The sequence below is a fragment of the Ailuropoda melanoleuca genome, chromosome 15 (genome assembly GCF_002007445.2).
Source record: "Ailuropoda melanoleuca isolate Jingjing chromosome 15, ASM200744v2, whole genome shotgun sequence".
Taxonomy (NCBI): Eukaryota; Metazoa; Chordata; class Mammalia; order Carnivora; family Ursidae; genus Ailuropoda; species Ailuropoda melanoleuca.
This window is the reverse complement of record NC_048232.1, coordinates 49036881-49058494: the sequence shown is the minus strand read 5'-3', so window position 1 is coordinate 49058494 and position 21614 is coordinate 49036881. Positions and strand designations below refer to the sequence as shown.

The following is a 21614-nucleotide window of genomic DNA, read 5'->3' as shown; positions in this document are numbered from 1 at the left end:
CCTACAAACAAGGATATTTTTCTACGTGACTGTAATACGACCAACAAAATCAGGAAATTAACACTGTTACATTACTGACTTCTAATCTTTGGACCTCATTCCATTTTTTGCCAGCTGTGCTAATAGTGTCCTTTGTAACAAAAGATCATGTTCAGAATCATGCATTACGTTGAGTTTTCATGTCCCTTTATTGTTTTCTGTCTGGGACAGTGCTTCAGTCTTTGACATTCATGATCTTGACGTATTTTGAAGGTAACATGCTGGTTATCTTGCAGACAAATCTTTAATTTTTTAAAAACAAATCTGACATCTGGGCTTATTGGACACTTCCCTGTGACTGGCCTTAGCTGTGCGTCTTTGGCAGGAATATCACAGAAGTGATGCTGTGTTATTCTCACTGCATCCACTCAGGCGGTGAAGGGTTTGGTTTTCATTGTGCCCACTGCTGATGATGTTCACATGGATCGCTTTATTAGGGTGGTGTCTGCCAGGCTGCTCCATTGTGCAATCACTCTTTTCCTATTAGTAATTAAATATTTTTATGGGGAGTAACTTTGGAACTATGTAATACACTGTTCCTCATCAAACTTCTAATTTATTCATTTACTAATTTATATCAGTATGAATCAGATTCCTGTTGTGTCCAATGAGTTATAATCAATTACTATTTTTATTTCAGTACTCAAATTGTCCCAGATTTGATCACTGAGAGTCCTTTAAGATGTCTTCTGTGTCCTGTGTGTCCATTTTGCTACATGTCCCCATCACTCTTTGAGCACTTCTTTGATTTTGGATATAAAAAAATAGTCTGGGTTTATCTTATATTTTCCCTGTCCCAGCCCTGGGACCTTTCTCCAATGAGCCCTCATTTCTTTTACTGCAGGCTAGAATTTGGAAACCAAGATGTGGGTGCTAGTTGTGCTCATTCCTTTGGGGGTGGGAGGCCACTGCTCCAAAATCATCTCAGAGCTAAGGAGTATATGTATATAGATACATACATATACAAATATTTACATCTATGTTATTAATATTTATCGAAACCCTTAAGTTCCAATACCTCTGATTTCAATTAATAACAAGGTCCATGTTTGTTTTCTTCTTTTACATATTTATACTCCATTCTCTGACAGTGAGAAAACTGGCTTCCATTATCCTTAATCTATTTGTTTCTTTGATCAATCCCCAGAATGTTTCTACTTTTCATTATTCCCTCTACTCTCTCCCCTACATGGGTGTCCTCCTCATCCTGCTTGGACTTTAAAAACCCCATACCAGGCTGTAGAGTTGCCATATTCAACAAATAAAAATATAGGGTGTTTCCATTTGCAACGATGTGGATGGAATTAGAGGGTATGCTAAGTGAAATAAGTCAGAGAAAGACAAACACATAAATTCCACATATGATTTCACTCATATGCGGAATTTAAGAAAACAGATGAGCAAAGGGGAGAAAAGAGAGAGAAGCAAAGCAAGAAACAGACTCTTAGCTATAGAGAACAAACTGATGGTTACCAGAAGGGAGGTGTGTGGGGGACGGGTTAAATAGGTGATGGGGATTACGGAATGCACTGGTTGTGATGAGCACTGGGTGTTCAATGAAGTACTGAATCACTATATTGTACACCTGAAACTAATATTACACTGCATGTTAACTAACTGTAATTTCAATAAAATTTAAAATATATATAGGATGCCTAGTTGAATTCAAATTGCAGAAAACAACAAAGAATTTCTTAGACAAGTATATCCCATGCAATATTTGGAATATACTTATATTAAAAGGTTTTTTTTTTTTGGTTTACTTCAAGTTCAAATTTAACTGGGCATCCTGTATTTAATCTGGCAACCTATAGGCTGATCCTCCACTTGGATCCCCTCCTATCCTGCTCAGACTATGAAACCCAGCTTTGAGCTTCTCCAATGTAGATTCCTTCCTTACTCCACTAGGGCTCTGATCCCTCCAATGGCAGGCCACCTCCCCCACATCAAAGCTTTCCTCACCTAGTTTGGACTCTGATTCCTCATGTGAAATTGCCTCTAAACATGGATGCCCCCTTATCTGTATAGATTTTAATACCTCTTACCAGGCCATCGCTATATGTGAATCCTTTCCACAGTCTGCTTGGGCTCCAGCAGCCAGTGCTGAACCATCCCTCTATGGATGTAGCCCTTACCTGCTCAGTCTCTGATACTATATGGTGGGCTTCTCACTCCCAAACCATGTTGATGCCCTCCTCCTCATACTTAGGGCTCAGATACCACTTACTGAGAGCTCTTGGTATGGAGATCCCTTCATCCTGGTATGTCTCTGATATCCCAAGTCTGACCTCATTCATGGATACCCATTTCACTTGATAGAGGCTCTAACCTCCTATATAAGACCATACCCCCATGTGGACACTGTCCTCACCCTGCTTAGGCTGTCTCCTCATGTCTACTGCACTGTGTATAAATCCCTTGTCATTCGCTTAGGCTCTAATATGTCACATCTTGTGGACCTCTGTGTGGATGCCTACCTCGTTCTGACCTACTTACTGATTTTAGGATTGAATTTTTTTAGAGGAGAAAGAAAACAGGAAGAGGAAGAGCAAAATTTTGCATCTTGATTCAAGTGAAGCAAGGGCAAGAATATTAGGGTAGATTCATATCAGCAGTGGCATTATGATGAAATTGTCCATTAACTTCTTTATCACAAAATCACAGTGTGCCCTTACTGTCTCAATTTATCCCCTAACACATTCTTCTAAGCATCATATGTTCCAGGTGTGGTTGTACTTTCGGATTACATGCGCTTATGTTTGGAAAAACTAAAAGAAAAATTAAACCAACATATTTTCTTTTATTTTTTGAATATTTTGGAGGAAAAAAAAACTAAAAGAAAAGGCTATTAAATGTGTGCTACTTTACTTCTTTTCTCTTTATAAATATTTTAGAATATCCTATCCTTTAGAGCAGTCATTCTCAAACAGGCTGCTATTTCAGGAATTAACTGGCATGCTTCTTTAGGAGAGAACTGTTCCTTCCCGTTCCTTCTTTCAGACATTGTGGTAGGTCTCTAGGGCAGGAACAGGGGTAAGAGAGAGCAAAAAAGGCCATGAGGTCTAGAAAATTCTAAAGATGATACGGTTTCAACCCTCCTTTGTTAATATAATATCACCACTCTGATCAAAATAACAATATTAACATGACAATGAAAAACTAGTGTTCAACACTTCATTTTTCTTGTCATCCAATGTGTTATGGATTTTTTTTATGTTTAAGTTATTTTCTTTATCTTACTGCATAGAAAATCTGTGCATCTGTCAAATCTGCTACATCGAGCACAAATTATTCCTGGTCTATAAGGCCTTCTCGACAGAGATCCTCTACAAAAAAGCAGAAAACATTTAGTTAGAAAAAGTCTCAAATTTCATCATTTAAATAATATGGTTACCAATTTTTAGTTAGGTTATAAAGGTGATTCAACTAAGAAAATGGACTTTAGGAAGTACTGAAATTGGAGATGTAATCTTCTCCTTTTTCCCCCAAGAAAATAGTCTCTTCTGAAATGAATCCCCACGTCTTTGAAACAAAGTACTGTGATTTAAGTATGAGCAAGCTTTAAAGCTGCTTTAATTTTAGTTTGTAACAAAATTTTCCTCCCAAAATGATGTTATAGAATGTTTTATAATTAATTGCTTTCTGCTTTGTACAAATATGTAAAAAGTTCCATAGAAATGATATATTAATTTTCTGAAAAGTTTGCAAAATCCTGAAGTGCCTATTGTCCCAAAGACCCAGCTGCATGACTTACTTAGAAGTCTGCCTTAAAAATATGTAAATATATAAACAAGCAAATAAATTTAAATGGGATTTTACAAATTTGGTTTAATCCATTGTACAGAACAGAGGCAAGAAGTGAGAAATTATTACATCAATTGCCTAGAGCTAGGTAAGAAAAAGAGGCCCCAAAGTAGATACAAGGGAAGCTTATATGAAGGATTTAGGTTAAGAAAGAGGGAAGATAGGCAGAGAAATTATATTTAATAGGAATACTTATTTACTCAGTGTGTAGGTGGAAATTTTAAAAACAAAGTTTAGGCATGGAAGCCCCTGGTTAGGTCATTCTGGGCCATCTGGAAGAAGGGTGAAACCTAAGAAATACATATTTGCAAATCAAATTTCTGAGTCATATCTTATCAGATGTTTTTGGTGATACCCAATAAGGTATCTGATACCTGTGAATGGCAAGCCTTCAAGTCCATCAAAGACATCCAGTGGTTTGTAGTTATTAGCAGATCACACATCGCTTCTCTAAAGTCACTGCTCCACTATCAAACCATTTCAAGGAAGAAATGCATTTTGTTTAGATCTTAGCCAGAACACTAGCCTTTCAAAAATTTAAGACTTGATCTAGTCACTTCTACCTACACCCTAGCCTACTCTTCCTGCCCTAGCTCTTTATCACTGAAACAGATGCCTCCGCTACAAAAGCAGCACTTTCTCCTGTCCTTAGGCACCAGCGATGGAGGACCCTGCACTTGAACCTATGCAAAAAGCTGCTCACTGCAAAGACTGCCTTTAAAACCTGCAGCATAGGCCAATCACCTACCGATCATAATGTCTGATGACTGCAGCCTAGAGTAACTTTGGAAAGGCAAATAAAATATATGTATGTCAATTTACATCATGATAGAATACAACGGGCCCTCTTTTCCAAAGATTCGAATTTCATATCACTATTTATATTATATAGCCAGAAATGCCAGACTAATACTCTCCCATGCCAATCCTTTGCTCGTTCTGAGTCTGCAAGAAGTTTAACCTAAATCAAGTCAAGTCCGAATCTACAGTACAATTCCACAACTGCAATTGGAATTATTGGGCTGAATTAGGAGAAAACAACAGTTAAGTACCTACCACCAGCAAGGTCCACTGAAATTTCACAGCTGCCTTGGCAGTACTTGAAGAAACAAATTTCTTTTTTTTTAGGCATCTGCTTTTTCCAAGAATCAGCCTAGTGGTTTGCTGAGACCAAGCCAAGGCTGAGCAGTCCTCTGGAACATTAGACTCATATCTGGCCATACCTTCCATACATTACCACCTATAGGACATGTGTCCAGGCCCTAGATAAGGACGTGTTACCTGGTGGCCTAATGAGTAACTATACACATGTCCAAGCCCAAGTCCACTAGAAGATCATTACTTAAATTTTACGATAGAGCTATACTGTATAGATCATGACCTGAGCAGAAACCAAGAGCTGGACGCTCAACCAACTGAGACAGCCAGGTGCCCCAAAGCTTTCTGTAAAACTCAGTCACATCTCCTCCCTTCACTCTCACCCCTACAGGTCTAGGGACCACAGTTAAACACCAGTAAACTCCTTTGAGATGGACGTTATTTAGTTACACCATCCTTTAATCCTCCCCAAGATACCATCTTCCTTCTAATCATGCCTCCTTATTCACTTTGGCACCTGGGTCACCATCTCCCTTTTCAGTTAAAGTGGTCATTGTCCCTAAATTTGGGATGTAGATGATTACAATGTGCTTATAACTTGGTCTGTTACTGGCTGTCTTTACCATCTCAAGCAATACTCCATAATTGTTGCTTTTGTAGCCATATTCTGGATCTTGTTATTCCCTAAAACCATTCTACCTCTGAACTCACAAAATCACACATTCCATTCACTGATTGTAGCCTCCTATCCTTGCAGCTTGCTTACTCATTATTCCTGCCATATTTCTCCATTAAGTTAATTGGTACTGCAAGTCTATTTTCTCCCTATCTATCCTATTGTCTCTTCTCTATAAAGCTTAGGTCTATTGCTTTGCATATTATCTGGCTAAAACCCTAAAACTCTCCTGCACTGTTTTCCTTTATGTCTACCTGACAAAAACCCAGTGTTGGAAAAAATGACAGAACCTTACAGTCTGCACGCTCCATGTCTACCTCAAGGCTGCTGGGTGTTCCTGGGGAAAAATCATTATACTCGGTACAGAATCTTTCTATGTTTCTCTAGTCAGCTTCCCCTCCCCCATTTTCCATAATAATCTTCCCAATTCTCAAAATTCTAGCTTCACTGTCTCCCCCTTTATTCTCAGGACATGATCTTTTCTACTTCACAGTGAAATATAATAGCCTTTAGATTGGAATATGAGAAATTTTTTGACACTAAAATGACAAATATACCTATTCCCTTCTTCCTTCCTAATACAACTGAAGAAAAGCCCCTTCCTCCTTTCTAAGGCTAATCTCTTTAATATCATTCCATTTTCCCAGGAACTTGTATCTTTACATATGTATACACACGAACACACACTCACACACACAATCTGCCTTTGTTCTTTATAAAGAATTACTTTTATTCTGTATTTGACCTTTCATGTCAATATTTAAATAGGCTCAAATCTTTTTCACTTTAAAAACACAACAAAACAAAACAAAATAAAAACAACAATAAAAGAGCCCTCAATTCATTCCCAGCTGGCATCAGTTTCCTCTACTCCACAGAAATGGCTTTTCCTGTGTTTATCAATGAACTTCTCTTTAATCTGATATTTTAAAGTCCTTACTTTGCTTGACCTCTTAGAATTAGAAAATTTGGACTACTATCTCCTTCTAAAAACATTCTTTCCCCCGTGCCTCCTGTGATGCCATACGCTTCCGTTTTTTTCTCCTCCTTGTGTGGTCATTCTTAGGTTCCTCTTCCCACTTCATCTTCCTCTAACTGCCATTAAACGTTGGCATGAGATACCAGAGGTGCTGTTCTCTTTTTACTCTATACCTCTCACTAGGCAATCCCATTTATTCAGATGATTTCAATTACCCTATATACTCTGGCACTCCAAATATTTGTTCTATGCCATGCCTCACTCATGAGCTTCTAACCCATATAACCACTTGCTTATTGAACATCTCAAAGTGGGCAAATCACAGCCAACTCAAATTCATTATGTTCAAGATGGAATTCATCAACTTCCGTCCCAATAGGTTCAGTGTTTCCCACTGAAGTTAATGGCAATACCAGTCATGCTTGAATTATAATTCTGAGAATCTTCCTTGACTATTTCCTCTCTCATTACTTTTTTTTTTTTACAGATTTAATTAATTAATTTTAGAGAGAGAGAGAGAGCATGCATACAAGTGAGGGGAGGGGGAGAGGAAGAGAATCTTCAAGCAGACTCCCTGCTGAGCATGGATTTTTTCCCCCCGCCCCCCCACCCAGCCCTGACATGGGGCTCAATCCCATGAGATATGGCCCCAGTGGAAACCAAGAGTCTGACACAACTGACTGAACACCCAGGCGTCCTCCTCTTTCTCATTACTTAATATAATGACCTACTAATCCAGTTACTAATGCCTTCTAAAAATGTCTTAAATACTTCTCTGATTTCTCATCTCTGATCTGGATCTCTGATCCAGATATCCCTTGTTGATATTAAAATTAATAAATAAGTAATGTAATACATGTATAATACTTATAAGTATATGATGGAAAGAAGGAAGCAGAAAGGATAACCTTATTTTTATTTTTTATTTTTTTAAAGATTTTATTTATTTATTTGGGAGAGACAGCGAGAAAGAGTATGAGAGGGGAGAGGGTCAGCGGGAGAAGGAGACTCCCCACCAAGCGGGTAGAAGGGCAACCTTAAAGGGGAAAATGTTTCCATCCTCCACTTTCCTTCTGTCTCCCCAAAGGTAACTTCTGTTTAACAGCTTCTTACTATTTCTACCAGAAACAAGTTTTTTTTTTTCATAAAAATTCTCAGTACTTATATACTGTGATAGACTGCTAGCTATCAACCTAATCTCTCTTAAAATACAGAAATAACAGTATTTTAGCTTCTTACATTATTGGCTAACCTTGTTATGTTTCCCAGCTTCCCTTGGAAATTAGATGTGGGCATGTGATCAATTTTATATCCAATGGAATGCAAACAGCAGTAATGTGCATCACTTGCCACTTGTGCTTTAAGAGATGGTCATGCCCACAACATGTTTCTTTTGCCTTTTTACGTGATTAAGCTAGCCCTTATCTGTAACTTGGACTTAATCTGTAGACAAAGATTCTGCCTCCAGGGAATGGTGAAGAAACAAAATGGGAGCCACCTGGGTCTCTGAATGACTAGTAGAGCAGAGCTACCCACCTAACTGAAATTTCCCATTTCTCTCTTCTGAATCACTATATTTTCTGGTAATGTCAGCTGCTTAACAAAAAAACCCAATCTTACTTATTATTGTTCTGCATCTTACTTTTTCATCTAACAAGTGAGACTGGTACATAAAGACACCAATATTTTCAATGGTTATACATTAATGCACGGTAAATTAATCACTCAGTCTGCTATTACTGGAGTCATTAGGTTTTTTTATTTCAGTTTCATGCTATTAAAACATGCTAAAATGGTTATCCTTGTGTGTGTGTGTGTGTGTGTGTGTGTGTGTATATATATATATATATATCTTGGCCAATTTTCATGAAGATATTAATAAGATAAAGTTCTAATAAGGAGATTACAAGATCAAAAAGTAAGTATACTTTAAATTTTGTTATTCTGCCAAATCCAGAAAGGTTATACCAATTTATCATCCCATCACATGTGCAGAATATCATTTAAGCTTTTGTATCTTCTCAGATGGATGAGTGAAAAGTAGTAACATATTTGTTTTTACTTGAATTACTTCAATTATGAATGAGACTGAATATCTCTTCATATGATTAATGACCTTTTTTTTTCTTTTTAGTAAATGAACTTTTCATATCTTCTGCAAATTATTCTACTGGGTTGTTTCTCTTTTTCTTCATTATTTGTATGAATTCTTTGTAAATTAATGAGACTAACTCTGCCATATATTCCACAAATACATTTTCCCAGTATATTTTTTCTTCTTTGGCTATACCTATGGTATTTCTTTAGCTATAAATTAATGTTAAATTTTTATATAATCAAATGTATTCATATTTTCTGGATTTTTATGTTCTGCTTGGTAAGACCCTAGGCTGATCTTTCCATTTTGGTTGAGCCCAGACTGCAACTGTGTCTTCTCAGCACTGTGCAGCTTCTGAAATTTCTTTGCAGGTCTTCAGCTTCCAAGCAACTGTCCCTATTTAATCTTTCTAGAATCTTGCCTTGAGATGTGTAGCTTAGGAGTTGACCAAAGACCCATAAAGAATTTTTACTGACTTTTGGGGGTCCTTCTTTGCAGCTCTCTTCTCCTTGGGATCCTAGTCCTGAATACAAGGCATCTTAACATCAATAAAACATTGATATATCCTTTGCTCAGCAAATAACACATTCTTTGCTTGGATTCCGTTTCTCTGGCTATGGTTTTGATAATTCTCTCAGGGAAAACGAAGGCAAATACAGGGTTCCCGCTAAGTTATTTTCTATTTGCAAAGATCATGACCTGAGCCAAAACCAAGAGCGAGACACTTAACCGGCTGTGTTGACCAGGCACCCTGAGAGCATTGTTTAACTAAACTTTCACACATCCATTAAAAAACAAAACACTCTAAAGATCTTAAAAAGAATCTGGACACCCTTTGTGTACTCCAATGGAAAGACTTCCAGTGCATATCACTAACTAAAAAAAAAATTAAAGAACACCACAGGAAGTATGGTATGCTTCTGTTTGAATTGTGTAAACACATACACACACAGAAAGACACATACACTTTTGTACATGCACAGAATATATCTTTTAGGATAAAATATTGGGGAGGATAACTGGAAGACAGAAATGGGAACATTAGTTTATGCTTTTGAATTTCTATCATGAATTTTCTATTATGACTATGCATCGAGTATTACACATATTTCATTAAAATGACCTAAAATTACAGTCCATAGAAAATAATGAGAAAGAGGCTATACCATACAAAAACGAGCAGAAGTTGCAATCAGAGGAAAATATATAACTGTAAATATCTCCAATATTAAGTAGGATTAAAGATAAAGGAATGTTGTATACCTTAACAAAAAGAGCCTCTATTTCTAAAAGATACTTGGAAGATTGAATATCTCAAAATTATAAAATAGAAAGCAAAGAAATCAGAAAGTATGAATAAATATGAAATGTTTTCTTTTGAAAGATCAATGAAATAGATTAAATCTTCATGAGCTCCATTAAGCAAGAAAGGAAGAAAAATATTCATTATTAAGATTTCTCTACATTTACTTTTCCTATAATTCTCTTCTGCTTTTTTCCATATAGAACTTGCACTTCAACTTTTCCCCCTTCCCTTGTATGTTCTAATATAATCTACCTCTCTCTTTTTTATTGATGGCTTTCTTTAGCTTATAAAAATGCATTAGCAACCAAGGTTATAAGAAACAGCTTTCATGTAACTCTACACACTGACCTCTTTTTCTTCTCTCTACTGCTAAAAATCTATATAGAGTAGTATTCTAAATTGGCATTATTTTTCAAACTGCAAGTCATGAGCTTTTAATAGTTCATAAAATCAAATTTAGTGCTTCACAGCCAATATTTTAAAATATGAAATAGTTGTGCTAAATTGAGAATAAAATATTATTTCATATAACATGTTTTTATTTTAAGGATACACATTGTTTTATAGATATTTCCTTTCAGTTATATACTGTAGTTCATAATTCTAATATGCACATGTTTTCATATTTTAACACCTCTGCAAATGAGATACATGTTACCATTGATTGTGTCTCAAAATCACAGCCAGGCAGTGAATGTGATATGGTTGTCACTGAACATTTGTGAACTTGTCATAGCTCTTCATAATATCATCGCTTCAAATGGTTATATGCATTGTTTGCACTTCATGTATTTAAACTGCTATTCGAAATGTCTAGGGGCGCCTGGGCAGCACAGCGGTTGGGCGTCTGCCTTCGGCTCAGGGCGTGATCCCGGCGTTATGGGATCGAGCCCCACGTCAGGCTCCTCTGCTATGAGCCTGTTTCTTCCTCTCCCTCTCCCCATGCTTGTGTTCCCTCTCTCGCTGGCTGTCTCTATCTCTGTCGAATAAATAATAATAAAAAAAAATTTAAAAAAAATGTCTAAAATGATTACAATATGATACATCATTGAATCATAAATTATTATGTATGCAGGAAAGCATGGAAAAAGAGCAACCTCATATATAATAAAAAGAGACTGGTGGGAAAAAAAAAGTCTAAATGTTATTTTTTTAAAATGCCAGCACAGTTCTAGTTTCTCTTACCTCACTAGACTCTCTTTATACTCTTAAAAACTCTTTGCCTGAAATTGACATACTGAAGTGATGTAGGGCTTAGTCCTTAAGTCTCTTCTGTTCTATTTTCCATACTTACTTTCTCACAAGGTGATCTCATGCAGGACCAACTCATTTCTGCCCCACTCTCTTTACCTGCAGTTCTTACTACCTAAGAACCTATCCTAGACCTTCATCTGACTAGCTCCTTCTCATGATTCATTCACATGTCCCACATTTGCCTGTCTACCCAATGTGTCTGAAACAGAACACTTGACCTTCCCACAAGGTCTACTCACTTATGAGCCTTCCCTATCTGATTTAGTGGTATCGCCACTCATCCAGTTGCTTAGATTAGACATAGATATCATCCTTGATTATTCTATTATAGTCACTCTTAAAGTTAACCCAATCAGCAGGTATTATTAGCTCCATCTTCAAACTATATCCTGATCTGACCTTCCTTCACCATTTCCATGTGACAGTAGGCAGAATTCACATCATGGAAGTATAGGTGTTGACAGTGGTAGAAGAGAACTTTCTCTGAGTAGTCATTCTGGGGCACTGGCTCACTTCATCCTGTGGCTGTGCCAGCCTCTAGGACAACTGAATCTTCCACCAGATCCTCTGTGTCCAGCCAGCAGATGACAGAAGATCAAGAGTGTGAAGGATCATGTGGGAAGTTTTTAAAGGCTAGGCCTGAACGTGGTGTAATTCCATTGGCCAGAGCTTGTCACAGGGCCCCACCAAATTTCCAGGGAGGCTGGGAAAAATATATTCTAGCTATCTGTTTATGAAGTAAAGAAAATGGCACCACCTGCCAGACTCTATTTCCTTAACTATTAAATAAAGAAAAATTTCTTTACTAAATACTTTTGGACAACAGCATTTACTTCTTTTGGCATTAGATTCAAGTCATTTTCCACAATCCCAGAGGTCTTACCTTACCTATTGACCTTTTCCCCCCTCTAATACATATCATCTATGCATCAAAGTTGACTGCTTTTAAATCTATATTCAGGTAATTGTTTCTATGATTTCATACCTGCTTTTACAACTCCTTTTTATTTAAAATTTACATATGTATTTTGCTAATGTTGCTTTTTATTTATTTATTTACTTATTTGTTTACTTTCACATATTTTCTTCCCAACAGAGTACAAGTGTTTTCAGGACAGACATCATATTAAAAAAATATGGAATTCTCTTGCCTAGTCAGTGTTTGGTGCACCTACTACAAATATACATTTAATTAAATGAAAGGTCCTGCAGTCACCTACAGATATAACATGTCCAAAAATAAACAAATTGTTTTCCTCCATACTGCATATTTTCCTAGCTTAGTTAATAAAATGACCTATCACTGAAGCTTAAATTCTCATGGTCATATTTGATCGTACCAACTCCAATACCTAAGTTCAAGGCTAATCTAATTAATACTTTCAAAGTTTTACTTTATTTTGTTTAGAAATATCTTTGAAGAATAATCACTAGATGGGGCGCCTGGGTGGCTCAGTCGTTAAGCATCTGCCTTTGGCCCAGGGCGTGATCCCAGAGTCTTGGGATCAAGCCCCACATCAGGCTCCTCCGCTATGAGTCTGCTTCTTCCTCTCCCACTCCCCCTGCTTGTGTTCCCTCTCTCACTGGCTGTCTATCTCTGTTAAATAAATAAAATCTTAAAAAAAAAAAAGAAAAATGGCTGATAGAAATTTCAAGAGAAAGAAGCTTATGGGACAGGTGGGTAGAAAGAATCCTACCTTGTAGCTTCATCTTATCACTCTACTTACAGGGTACTCCTGCATTCACTACTGTTATTAAGGTCACCAAATACCTTCATCTTATCAAATGAAACTGTCATCTCTCCTTCCTCATGCTTTTCATTTTTTCAGAGGCATCTCATACAGTTAACCACTTTGGGCATATTGACTCATGTTCTTCACTTGGCTTCCACGTACCCTTAACCAGCACCATTTAGGTTTCCTCTTATCTCTTTCATCTAAAGTTGAAATACTGTAGTGTTCCAGGGCTTCATCCTTCAATTAAGTCTCTATAGTCTCACATAAGGTGATCTCATTCAAGACTGTAATTTATTTCTATCTCAGGGCCTTTATACCAGTAGTTTCCTCTGCTTAGAAACCTATCCCAGACCTTCATAGAACTTTTTACTTCTCATGATTCACTTCATTTCCCACATTTATATTTCCACCTAATATGTCCAAACCTAAAACACATTTCCTGTTCTTCCCCACCTGAGCTGATGGCATTATTATTCACCCAATTGTTCAAACTAAAGACTTAGGTATCATCTTAGATTATTGCATCCCATTTATCCCTCAAGTTAAACCCATCAACTGGTTTTATTAGCTCCAGATAGCTCCATGATATATGCAGAAACTGATCTTTCCTCTCAATTCCCATTCTATGGTAGGCAAATTCTAAGATGGACCATAAGATACCTTCCCCTGGTATACACGCCCTGCATAATTCCCAAGACAGTGAATATGATGAACTTTACTTCCATTACTAATAATTTATGTTATATGGTACAGTTGACCTTAAAATACAAAAATTATCCAGGTGGGCCTGACTCAATCATTTGGGTACTCTAAAAGCATTCTAAAAGCTGGTCACAGAAGAAAAGTCAGAGATTTGAAGCATGGGAAGGTTTTGCGACTTGAAGATGGGGGAGCTTTGTGTTAAGGAATGTGGGCAGCCTCTAGAAGTTGAGAGCAACCTCTGACTGAGAACCAGCAAGTAAATGTAGTCCAAGTCCTATAATCACATTGAACTGAATTCTGTTAACAATGTGAATGTGCTTGGAAGCATATTCTTCCCTAGAGCCTTAGAGATAAGAACTCAAGTCAAATTCTTGATATTGGCCTTTGAGACCCCGAGCAGAGAATCCAGCCACAACTGTGCATGAACTTAACAGCTTAAAGAACTGTTTGATAATAAAAGTGTACTGTTTAAAGTCACTAAATTTATGGTAATTTATTATGTAACAATAGAAAACCAATGCACATACTAAAATTCTGATCCAAAATAGACTAGGGGCACCTGGCTGGCTCATTCAGTATAGCATGCTACTCTTGATCTCAGAGTCATGATTTCAGGCCCACAATGTTTGTAGGGCTTACTTAAAGAAGAATACCATAGTCTATAGCCTGTTATATAGAAATAATCTAATTGTGCTTGCTTCTTCTTTGTACGCATATTTCCCTATACTCAATGTTCAATACAATAGCAAGGATAATTTTTTTTTAAAGGGTTCTTTTCAAAACATAGATAAGATCATGTCACTCACTTGCTTAAGACTTTCCATTGGCTTGGCCATACTTAGGATAAATTCCAAAATCCTTAACATGCTATTATGGTATAGCTGTCACCTAACTTTCTACCTCAATTCTTACCTCTAACCAGTTATTCATTTCTGAAACATGCTAAATTCATTCCAAGCTCAAAGGTTTTGTGTATGCTCTTATTTCTATCTGAAATATTCTTTAGTCATCTTCAGACCAAATGCCACTTTCTCTTACAACTACCCTATCCAAATTCCATATTCCATCTGCTTATCTTGCTTTCTGTTTTATGGCATATTTTACTATCTAATTAAATATTATTTATTTATTTATTTATGTGTTTATTTAGTTATTGTTTGTCTCCCCTCCAAGACTACAAACCAAACATGGTTAGCGTTTTTTGGTCTTGTTGGTAAATAGATCAGTGCCTTGTACACAGCTGTTGAGTGAGTAAATGAAGACTAGTGCATCAGAGGGGACTTCTTTCCTCCCTTAAATCAGTACCTGGCTCTCTGCATTTTCAATACCAATCATCAGTTAACTTTCAAAAGTTTTTCCCTGTAATAGGTCCCAATCCTTTCAGTCTGTAGGAATGAAAAGGAGACTAAAAAGTATTATAATGATGCTACATCCTGGACCTGTTTTGCATGACTGTGTTCAGGGTCACAAAACAGGGTCAGGAAGGGAATTTCTGAGTGTAATTTGATTTACATCATAGTTCTCTTATTTTCCCTAATCAGAGGACTATAATCAGTAATCAGTAATTGATGGAGCTTTTTGTTTGTTTTTTCTTTTTGGTTTAGTCCCAGAGCATTTTATTTGGCAGAAATTTTTTCTTAATCCTAACATGTAGTCAATTTTTTACTCTTTTCTGGACATGTTGATTAGGATATTTTCTCACTTAGTTGGACATTTTAATAATCTTACTTATAGTATCATCTTGACCTATAAGAAAACTTCAGATTTTCCAAAAAAACTCCCCAGAGATGGAGGCTATTTTGGAAGGTAGTTATTTCCCGTCATAGGAAGGTATTCAGGTGTAGGGTAAATAATCACATGGTAAGTAAGGGGAAAGAATCAAATTTCTTCAAAAGAAGACTTTTGAAGCGTTCTTGCATCTTTGAGACATTATGATTTTTAATATGAGACTAGCCTCAAATAATAATGCACCTTGCCAAGGATGGTCAGTTAAGTGTCTTTCAGTTACAAAATGGAGGCTCTCCTGAAAAAATTCTTACAACATACATTTCAACACATCTAACCTTATTTTTGACTTTTATTATAAATATGGGAATAAATTTGGAAAATAACTTAATCTTATGCTAATTAGGCTAGATATTGTGAAATAACACTAAAGTTAAAATTCTTTAAGGAAGTACTACTTGGCTGATTTGTATGTTAAATTAATATGCCCCAAACATGACTTTTTTCATTATAGAATTGAAATAATTTCAATTTAAAATCTTCAATATCTTATATTTGATTCTTTTACAGTTCACAAAGACATTTAGAAAAATATTTTGAAAGTTAGGAAAACTTAACCTTGAAAAATTCCCAATTTATTTTTATATTCTTTTTAAGATTTAAAATAACTTACCCTGGTGCATAGTTGCATACGAAAATTGCTGCATATCTAATATGTCCAACTCTTGTACATGGAGTTACAGCACAACCAACTTTGTAAGATGTGTCCCAAACAAGCTAAAATAAAGTTTTCAAAGAAAACAAAATTTGATTCTAAACATTTACTCTGTCATGTTATAAACAATAATATATTCAGTTCACAAAGAACTGTTAACCAAGAAATTCAAGGAATATGAAGTAATCTTTTTTTTGATGCAGGTAAAGAATTGTCATAGATTTATGGATGCATTTCCCAAACTCTGTTTAGAGACACTTCTGGCAAGTTCTGCCTTAGGATAAAGAGTTTGAGAAACACTGATCCAGAGAGTTCCAGAGTCAAAGGAAGGCACACATGCTGAATCAGTTTTCAAACTCCTATTGAATCTGAGAGTTCTAGGTTATTGGCAGAGAGGAAGAGGGAAAAGAGGAGGAGTTTTGGAAGACTGGAAGTTGTGACTAGAAAGAAAAAATGACATCAAGATTATAGAAAGGAAGGAAAAGCAATACAAGAGTAGAGAGTAATTGAATGCAGTCAGCATTTCTCTTCTTTTGTTGAGGAAATTTCATTATAAAATAAAATAGAGTCTGGGCCTGCAATTTAAAAAAATGTATAAAAGAGCTGGTTTCTATAAAAAGAAAAACAGGTCTTGAACTGGAGTGACAATATGAGAATGACTGAAGATATTCCAGAAATTCTCTGAATGGCTTTAGTATTTCTAATACTTTCACATAACAAAAAAGTACTTGTTTTGTCTGTTAACATCTGTGGAAGAGAGAAACAGTCTCTGGTTTCCTTTTCTCTTTATCCCAAGCTTTTGTGGTTTTAAAAATGTGATTCTTAAAAAAATAGAGTGATACATTAAAAAAATAGAGAATAGAATGTCTGCAGCAGTTGAAATGGAGTTAAGCAGGTCAACTACAAGAGACAAAAATGTCTAGGATACCAGAATTACAGAGTAAAAAAATCACAGGAGTAGATCATAGAGTAGACTTGGTTAATTTACTGGGATTATTAAAATCACATTAAGGAGTCTGGATTTGATATGAGTAAAACAATGGAGAACCACTATAATTTTCTAGAAGAAGAAAGAATGGATCAAACATCTTTGGAAACATGATTCATTTGATGGAACTTAAAGACATGAATTCAACTTGAAAAAATTACAAGATTTTAAGTTCTGCATAAAACATGACATCACAGTCTATTGATTGAAAAATAATCATCTCTTAAATCATCTTGAAAGTTCATCCAAAAATTTCTTGATTCCTGATACAAAGATTTATAGAAGACCAAAATAATGTTATGTTCTTGTCGTGTTGAGAATGCATGGCTAACACTCTGTACTCAGAACAGTATCATATATAAATAGATGATTATAAATAATGCGATAGTGAAATAATAAGTGTATGCAGAGGAAATAACAAGTGGTTCAGTATTGTTGGAGTATGAAGTATAAAGGTGGATTGTTAGACAGGAGACAGGAAAATAAGGCTATTAATTTGCACTTAAAATGTTTTACTCAGGGGCACCTGGGTGGCTCAGTCATTAAGCATCTGCCTTCCGCCCAGGGCCTGATCCCAGGATCCTGGGATCAAGTCCTGCATCAGGCTCCTCTGCTGGGAGCCTGCTTCTTCCTCTCCCACTCCGCCTGCTTGTGTTCCCTCTCTTGCTGGCTGTCTCCCTCTCTGTCAAATAAATAAATAAAATCTTAAAAAAAAAAGTTTTACTCAGTTATATTGTAGTATGTGTACTGATCTGTGCAAAAAATATCAAGTCTTTTACTTATATTTATAGTCAATGATTTTAAAATAATTTTTATTTGCTGGTTCTTCCTTTTCTAGTGTGTGTTACTTTTAGAAAAGCACCTTTCATTTCTGGGTGGAGATGAGATTTGCTACATTTAAAAGGATGTTTTAACTGTATGGTTCACATAATAGATGGAATTACAGACATTTTGAAGATCTAGGACTGATTAGAATTTTATTTTTTTAAAGATTTCATTTATTTATTTGACACAGAGAGACAGCCAGCGAGAGAGGGAACACAGGCATGGGGAGTGGGAGAGGAAGAAGCAGGCTCCCAGTGGAGGAGCCTGATGCGGGGCTCAATCCGAGGACTCTGGGATCATGCCCTGAGACAGAGGCAGACGCTTAAGGACTGAGCCACCCAGGCACCCCTGATTAGAATTTTGATTCTATTAGAAGTAATAACTTTAACAGTTGAGGTTATTTTTATTTTTATTTTTATTTTTTTTTAAAGATTTTATTTATTTATTCGACAGAGATAGAGACAGCCAGCGAGAGAGGGAACACACGCAGGGGGAGAGGGAGAGGAAGAAGCAGGCTCATAGCAGAGGAGCCTGATGTGGGGCTTGATCCCATAACGCCGGGATCACGCCCTGAGCCGAAGGCAGACACTTAACCGCTGTGCCACCCAGGTGCCCCAGTTGAGGTTATTTTTAAAATTGATACATAATCAATAAAAACTTGGTAGGAAAGCAATTAAGGAGTCTATTGAGTTAATATAAAGATTAGATACCTGTTTATAATTAGAACAGTCACTAGAGCAACTGTCATTTTCAAAATTGTAGTTTTTCCTCTCTTCATACCAACTTCTGATAGCAATACTTGCAGTGAATTCATTTTCAGGTCCGACCCATATATTTTCACCAATACCATTAAATTTAGGATGGGCCATATTTAGTTCTTCTAAATGACTATTATGTTTAAACACACATTTTTTCCCCCATGCTCTAGCAGTCCGTGACAAAGCTACATCCCAAGTCTGAAAAAAATGCAAAAAGCAAAAAAACAAAATAATAATAATGAGGTTTTTTTGTTGTTGTTCTCTAAATTATTTTCCTTGAGTTCTCATATTCTATTTAAGGAAAACAATTCTAACTTTGTGCTTATGGGCTTGTTTGTGGAATTTCTAAGGGGGAAAATGTTTTTGAGTTACTCATAGATGAAATAACTATTTCCTGAGGCAAAGGACTATCCATACAATTGCAATTTAAAAATCATATTGTTAGATGATGCAAATGGTTATAATACTATTACATGTAGTCTGTTCAGAATATATACTTTCAAAATCATTCCTTTTATACATAGTAATACAATGATTTAAAATATTCATCTAAGAACTGTTTATTGAATACTGAGTATATGCAAACTATTGTAATGTGGGGAATAAAATACAAAGTCAGGCAAAAATTTTGTCTTCTCTATTTTATAAATATAAAATTTTAACACATTGTGGTACTTGGTGAATATTATAAAACAGGCACATGTAAAGTTTTATGGATCTCAGAAATCTAAGAAAATATCACAAGATACTGTTCCCTGGCTAGCTATCTGGAAATGCCCAGAAATGTGCAAATTTATCATTATTTAGAGGCTCATTAAGTTTACTGTTTACTTAAGGACAAGAACAAAAATAATACACTTAGATAAATCAGCAAAATAGTTGTAAAATCAAAATGCTTTATACATGCTACAATATATCTGAAAATAAACATTTCTGAAAACCAATACTAAGATTTCCTTAGAGTTTTCTTAGTTAATTTCATAGATTATACACAAATATAGAAAATATAGAAAATAAAAATTCTTCCCCAAAGGTAATAATTGTTTAAAAAAATTGCTTATGTATACATTCCTCTATCTCTATATACATACACATACAAACACATTCAAATATAAGATATAAGTGGGGATGTTTCCGGTAGGTATTGGGTGATTTTTTTTCTGTATATTGTAATCATACCATACACAATATAATTGGCCTTGGACTTGGCGGTTTTCGCTTAGATTGTTCCATTTTAGCACAACTAGATCTACCTAAATTTTACAAAGTCAACATAGTATAGTACGGGTACTCTATAATAACTGTTACCATTCCCCTATTAATGGCCTTTTAGATAGCTTTCCATTTGCAAACAATGCTCCAAGGACTATCCTTCTACTGCCTTGTTTTGCGTAGTTTCCACATCACATGCTTACTATGTACTAGTCCCTATTCTAAGTGTTTTCTATGCATTATTTCACTTAATGTTCACAATAATCCCATGAGTTATACATTATTATTCCTGTTTTTATTTCACAAAGGAAGTAACTAAAACACAAAAAAGTTAAGTAGCTTACTTACAGCTATTTATAGTCAGTAGATTATGGAGATTGGATTTAAATCCAGGAAGTCTAACTCTCAAGTCCAAGTTTGTAAGCATTTAGTCATTGCTTCCCATGATTGTGTGAAAATAAGTTATAATACACTGCCAGTATTTGCTTAATTTGGTGTAGTCCTTTAGAATAGCAATTGCTATATATCATATAAATTAAAAATATCATACCCTTAATCTATTTATCCCATTTCTCGAATTTATCTAAGGAACTAATCCAGAAGGAAGAAAAGACTTATGTCTATGGTAACAGTCCTTGCAATATCATTTAATAATATAAATTGGTAGCCCCTAATTGCCTGGTAAGAGAATATTTATCCAATAAATTTTGCAGCCATTTTAAATGACAACCATTAAGACTAATAGCTAGAGAACAGCTGATGAGATGTAAAACAGAAATAGGAGGGGAAAATGGAGAAAAAAGGAAGAATAACATTGTAAGAGAATGAAAATCAAGGCCAGGACTGGGATGAGGTGACTGAGACACTCCCTCGGTTGGGCGCCTCTACAAATCCCAGCTTTGTGCAATATCTTGGTAATAACTGTGTGTCACAGTGACAGTGTTTTTGAGTGTATCTTTAAACCCAAACTAAAAGTGCTGTTCCCGGCGATCCGTCAGCCTCAGTGAAGCAGTGCCCGGGTTTCGGAGGCCGAGGGGTGGCATCGGGACAAGGAGGTTGTTGGTTTGGGCAACCGCCTTAGAGCCTCACCATGAAGCGCAAGTTAGACCCTCGGGGGAGGACGTTGCCCCGGAGCTCATTGTGGAGGTTCACGTACTCATTGATAAAGGATACGTCCTCTTCGTGAGGAAGTTCCGCGTTCAAACCGAAATCCAGCAGTAGTAGCCAGAGTTCCCAGACCCACAGCTTCAAGAGGCCTCCTCGCATCCGAGGAAGTGATTGGGAGCACCATTCCCGCGCAAAGGGCCGTGGGGCCTCCATGGTCCACCCGCCGCAGACAGGCCAGTGCGCACGCGCCAGCCCGCCCCTACCAATCTACGCAACAACGCAGGCAAGCGGGTCCTGCTTTCCCCAGGAGCTGAGGGAGAAGCGGGAATGGAAGTCGCAGTGTTGGGGGGCAGAAACTCGTCATAGCTATCTGCAGAACTAACTGAAGAGAGACTTGAGTTAAAGGAGTATAGGCTTTTCACTAAACTAAGTATTTCCTCTTTAAGTTGGACTTCCTCACTGAGATTTTCTCTCAGTGTTTTAATAATCTTTTGTGAGGAACCACAGAATAAATGGAAGACTGGAAATCTGAGCTTTTAGGGGGTAGAGTAGGAATCATCAAGTTCTCATAAGGTTAAAGTATTTTCATTTC

General features: G+C 36.4%; 2 protein-coding genes across 3 annotated transcripts in view; one reads left to right on the top strand and one right to left on the bottom strand.

The window, feature by feature from the left end:
- The window catches only part of CAPS2 (calcyphosine 2), a 145920-nt gene that overhangs the window by 34435 nt on the left and 89871 nt on the right, over window positions 1-21614 (top strand). The window lies entirely within an intron of this gene.
- Window positions 1735-21605, bottom strand: GLIPR1L2 (GLIPR1 like 2). Of its 2 annotated transcripts, XM_034644151.1 has the most exons (5): window positions 21005-21605; window positions 18656-18901; window positions 16091-16194; window positions 3280-3365; window positions 1735-3055 (listed from the first exon to the last, which is right to left on the bottom strand). In XM_034644151.1, exons 1-5 carry the CDS (start codon window positions 21233-21235, stop codon window positions 3036-3038), a joined length of 687 nt encoding a protein of 228 aa, XP_034500042.1. In that variant the 5' UTR covers window positions 21236-21605; the 3' UTR covers window positions 1735-3035. The 2 variants fall into 2 exon arrangements, with proteins under 2 accessions (XP_034500042.1, XP_034500041.1); XM_034644150.1 differs by lacking the exon at window positions 1735-3055 and having other exon boundaries at window positions 3224-3365.